Source organism: Parasteatoda tepidariorum, chromosome 5 (genome assembly GCF_982258835.1).
Source record: "Parasteatoda tepidariorum strain Cologne lab strain chromosome 5, Ptep-v5.0, whole genome shotgun sequence".
Classification (NCBI taxonomy): domain Eukaryota; kingdom Metazoa; phylum Arthropoda; class Arachnida; order Araneae; family Theridiidae; genus Parasteatoda; species Parasteatoda tepidariorum.
This window is the reverse complement of record NC_141759.1, coordinates 69868068-69873129: the sequence shown is the minus strand read 5'-3', so window position 1 is coordinate 69873129 and position 5062 is coordinate 69868068. Positions and strand designations below refer to the sequence as shown.

The window sequence follows — 5062 nt, the reverse complement described above, 5'->3', positions numbered from 1 at the left end:
CTTTTTAAAATAAAGTATTTATCGTGTCATTTTCACCAACTAGCAAAACATTTTTATAAGTTTAAAATGGTATTTTTTTAATATAATAACCAAGAAAGTTTTTTTTGAACTATGTTTATGAACGGAAATAATGTGTTAATTACGTAAAGTTTGAAGGCTAATAACCAGAAAAAGTCTAACTTATTTTTACAAAGAGAAAGATGCAAAGTTATCATATCTTTGCTTGCGATCTCCGAGATCTGTGGACACAGTGACGTCATGAGGAGGGAAATCGTAGCTTCAGCTCTAAGAGCGGAGTGAACTAGCCCTTGTATTCTCTTTAGCCCTGGTCTGAAGCAGGCTCCTCAAAAAAAATTAGGCTTTCGTTTCTCTTGTGACGTCACGCGTTTGATCTCAGGCCGCGTGTAAATGGAGAGTTACGTAACAAGCACGCTTTAAAACTGGTATTTGTATAGATTTCAGACAAAATTTGGTATTTGTATAGATGTTAGTCAAAATAGGGGCAAATATTTACGTTTTGACTGTAATGTCGGCTAGCAGTTTAACTTTGCTACATCACAAAAAGAAAAGATATCCACTGTGATTGATGAGCTTAATGTTGCCGGTCAACGAAGCTACGTTTGTAGAAAAGAACCCGTGGTTGATTCTAAGTTGGCTAAGGGATGAGGACTATCGAAATCCACATGACTCGAACATTATCAAGGGGAATGCATATCCGAATTCTTATACGTTCTTTCATCATATCCACCAAGAAGTCAGGGAAGTCTTCCACTTCAAGCCATCCTTCGTAAAGCATGCTCAAGAACTTCTGTGGAAGTTCAAACGACAGAAGCCTCACACTCAAGTTTAAGTGGGAGTAACTAAAAGTGCCATGCATATACATATTAACAAATTTTCAATTTGAGTTCATTTCAAAAGTCTACTTATAAGTTGTTAAAAAAAGTCTCTTTTTAAACATTGGATTTATTGGCTAGTGTCAATTTGATTTGAAAACATTGGACAAAGTTCTTTTCTATATCAGAAGTTAGAAAATAAATTTCAAGCTTGTTTGATAAAATTCGAGTAAAAAACAGATACTTAATTCAAAATGCCAGCTTTCTTACGTCGAAATTTATAAAACAAATTCCAAAGTGATTTGATGAAATTCATGAAAAAATACAATACCTGATTCAAAATGTCAGCTTTATCATTTTTTCAAACAGATAATGACAAAATAATTAGATTGAAAAGATCTGACTTTCAATAGTAAACTTTGCTTTATTTGCTTTTCATATCGGTGTCGGCATCTATTTGTGTAATTTGTTATGAATGTTAATATTTAGATATATGAGTATATATTAGCCCCACGAATGTTAAAATTATCCTATTATAATTAAAGAATTCAACAGTACCCTTTCATCTTTCCTTTTTTTTATACTGAATAGGATAAGTACCTTAGAAAACTGTTAATTATTATAATTTTTGATCGTCAGGAGTTTATCTCAAACCATACAATTAGGCCAAATGATTGTCTCCGCTTTTAAATTTCGTGCATGACTTTGAAATGTTGATCATAATCGATTTATTGTTTTATTTAAAAGAGAAAAACGAGAGCCATACCACGAACCATAATAATAAACTGAAAAAGTTGCTTAAGTACAGAATAATATTTATTTTCAATTTTTTACTAAAGCAGTGTGTCTGAAACACAAACTAATGCGAATCAGAAAAAAAAAAAGAAAAAAAAAACAAAACAAAAAGAAATTGTATATTGAAGCTGTTTAAGGGTTTTGTCTATTTTTAATTATTGGTTCGTAAAAAGAGAAATTTCTTTTTAATGCTACTGTTTCCAGTTTTTCTTTTTCACCCACTTTTTTTCTCCCCGAGCTTTGGCGTTCGATGCCAAGCAAGAGCTTTTCTAGAGTTGTTTATTGACTATATGTCGCCAAGCTACTTAGCCGGTTCTTCCATTTACTAAGTACTCAAATAATGTCACTTAGCCGGTTCTACCACTGAGTATCTCTGGAATGAAAACATTTAGAAACATTAATGAATGTTATATATTTAAATAAGACTAAAATAAGAACTTTTTAAAATATGTCACCAAGCGGATTTTTCCACTGAGCTCTTCATTTGTGAGGGAATGGTGCAAGTTTTTGGTGCAAAAAATCACGTTTTCCCTATACCACGCTTAAAATTAGGTTTATTCATTAGTTCTAGAATAATTTTTTCAGTCCCTTCTCATCCACAGTATATACCTTAGAGAAGCAAAATATTTGTGACAATCATCTCTGGTTAAAACGCTTAGTTATAATTTATATATATATTTTTTTTCTCAGAAGAGAAAAAAGTAACAAATGCCATTGGGAGAATACTATTCTTTAAATCAAAAATAACAATTATTTACCCTAATTGATATCTACCCTACAGTATGAAATTCCTGATGGATAACAACGCTATGTCAGAAGCATTACCATTTGTTTTTTACTCATTTATTTGTTTCGACTTTATTTTCCTAAAATGATATTTCACAACTTAATTTTTTTTTAAATAATGAAAAACGATTTCGCACAAATAAAGTCTTTTTAAACATTATTTGTTTGTAGGTACATGTTAGAAGAGGAGATTACTTATACGACTCTGGAGGAGGAGGAGGCTGGCTGAAACATCGTAATGGCAGAGAAGTAGACAGGGCTTACTTCAAGAAAGCCGTCGAACATTTCACAACGAAGTTCGAAAATGTGACACTCTTGGCAGTGAGCGACGACAGAGATTGGTGCAAGACAAACCTCTCTCCTCTAGGGATATTGACAGTGCCGGACAGTCTGAGCCCTGGACGCGACATGGCTTTGCTAGCCGAATGTAACCACACTATCATGACATACGATACTTTTGGCTTCTGGGGTGGTTTTCTGGCAGGGGGTGAAGTGATGTACTTTTCGGATTTCCCGAAACCGGACACTACGTACAGAAAAGATTATTTTAAGTACAATAGAATGTATCTTCTAGAGTGGAAAGGTATTTCAACGACTAAAACTGGATTTCGGGAAACATATTCTACTTCTAAAAATACTAGATAGCACCCGGAAATATTTCAAAACTACTTTACATTCATTATTTCTGCATATTGTGTCGGTCTATTGAATAATCCGGTTTTTTGCAGACAGCCGCTGCCATTTTGTAATGAGCCAGGATATTGGGAAAAGTCTTCAGTTCATTTTCTACTCGGCTGTTCTTGAGATTTTAGGCTCATTGCAATGTACGATGAATTACTCAGATTGAATTTGCTTAGGCTTAATGGCGATAAACCTTTAATAAGGCTATTTACGATAAGTTTCCACTGTTCGTGACTTTTTGTGAATTGTCTCAAATAACTCAGGTTAATAAAGTGATATATTTTCTACTTACCCAACAAGTATGTGGGCTCACTGTGATAAGCTTTAAATTTTCGGCTTATTTAAAAGTGCTGGAGGCTTTTTCTAATAAATCTGGTGCAATGCAAAAAGAATGGCTTCCGTTTGCAATAAGCCATATTATTCAGTCATCTCTTGATGAAGAGATACTTTTCTTTTCATGTTACCGGAGTAACTCAGAAGAGAGATCTAATATTCTATGTGAAACTTTTTATTATTGTGTTCACTGACTTCTGTCTTAGCTTACTTTACTCTCATACAGTTGTGATAATGCTGACACATCGTTTTCATAAGCACATTATGACACATAAGTTACATGCTTTGTTTAGTCATTATAATAAATTATCTTTAGGATACATTTGAATTTTTGTGTATTTTATTCAGACGAATAATTCTCTATTTTATAAGCACAGAATTATGTATCGGAATTTCTATATACTTAGTTTATTATACAGAATGCTTACAGATTTTCAACGTGTAAAATATTTATATTCATTTAATTAAGAAATTGATTTTTTAAATTTTTTTTTGACAATTGGGTATAATATGAAAAAAGCACAACTACTTCCACTTACTAGGAATAACATTTACCTTTTAGTTTAATTAATAAACTGAGTTTTAAATATGCTTACTAAATTCATAAACTTCGGTAAAACAACAATATAAATTATTCCCAATGGAACTAGACTAATACAATTCCAACCTGGCGAGTAGCGACTTATAACAAAACACTTCGTTTGATGCTTTTACTTGTTGCTAGAAATCAGGTTCGCAGAAAATGCTGTTTACTAGTTAAATTTAGTAGGAATAACACGATCTGTGACGTAGGCTATAGTATACCTTGTGGTACTATAGCCTACAAAAAGGTTCCTGTACAAAACGGCGCCAAGTATGCTGAAGTAAGTTGAACCTCGACTGCTTTTTTATATCAGGCTTGCTTCATAGTTTGATAAAAAAAGTCTTTTTCAAGACAAGTTTTATCTTGTGATACTGCTTGCAGTTTCACTTGCATTGCTGTTTACAGCATTACTTTAACATCTTGCTTTTTTTTATTATCCTAGTACCTTTATTTACTTGTGGAGTCTTACACGGAGTATCTGTGTTATCGACTATATAGCCCTTGTGGTGTCGGTAACACGTTCTCCCGATAAGGTGTTTGACTATGTTAGTTAATTCTATTCGTTATTTAGAGTTAGATAATGCTTTTTACAGCATTGCTTTAATATTTTACTTTTTTATCCTAGTACTTTTATTTACTTATGGAGTCTTACAAGGAGTATCTGTGTTATCGACTATATAGCCCTTGTGGTGTCGGTAACACGTTCTCCCGATAAGGTGTTTGACTATGTTAGTTAATTCTATCCGTTATTTAGAGTTAGATAATGCTTTTTACAGCATTGCTTTAATATTTTACTTTTTTATCCTAGTACTTTTATTTACTTATGGAGTCTTACACGGAGTATCTGTGTTATCGACTATATAGCCCTTGTGGTGTCGGTAACACGTTCTCCCGATAAGGTGTTTGACTATGTTAGTTAATTCTATACGTTATTTAGAGTTCATACCTTTACCGTGAGCCCAAACGCAGCAGTCATACATAGTCCCAGTAAGGTATGACTGGATAGTCGGACTATCAGGGCAATTAATGAGCAATCTTTTGGTGCTTTTGG

At 33.1% G+C, this 5062-nt stretch overlaps 1 protein-coding gene across 1 annotated transcript; it reads left to right on the top strand.

The window, feature by feature from the left end:
• Window positions 1-595: 595 nt before the first annotated feature.
• Window positions 596-4194, top strand: LOC147809472 (galactoside alpha-(1,2)-fucosyltransferase 1-like). Its single transcript, XM_087162833.1, is given in 2 exon segments — window positions 596-856; window positions 2586-4194. Coding segments are annotated over 2 exon segments (735 nt in total). The 3' UTR covers window positions 3060-4194.
• Window positions 4195-5062: the final 868 nt, after the last annotated feature.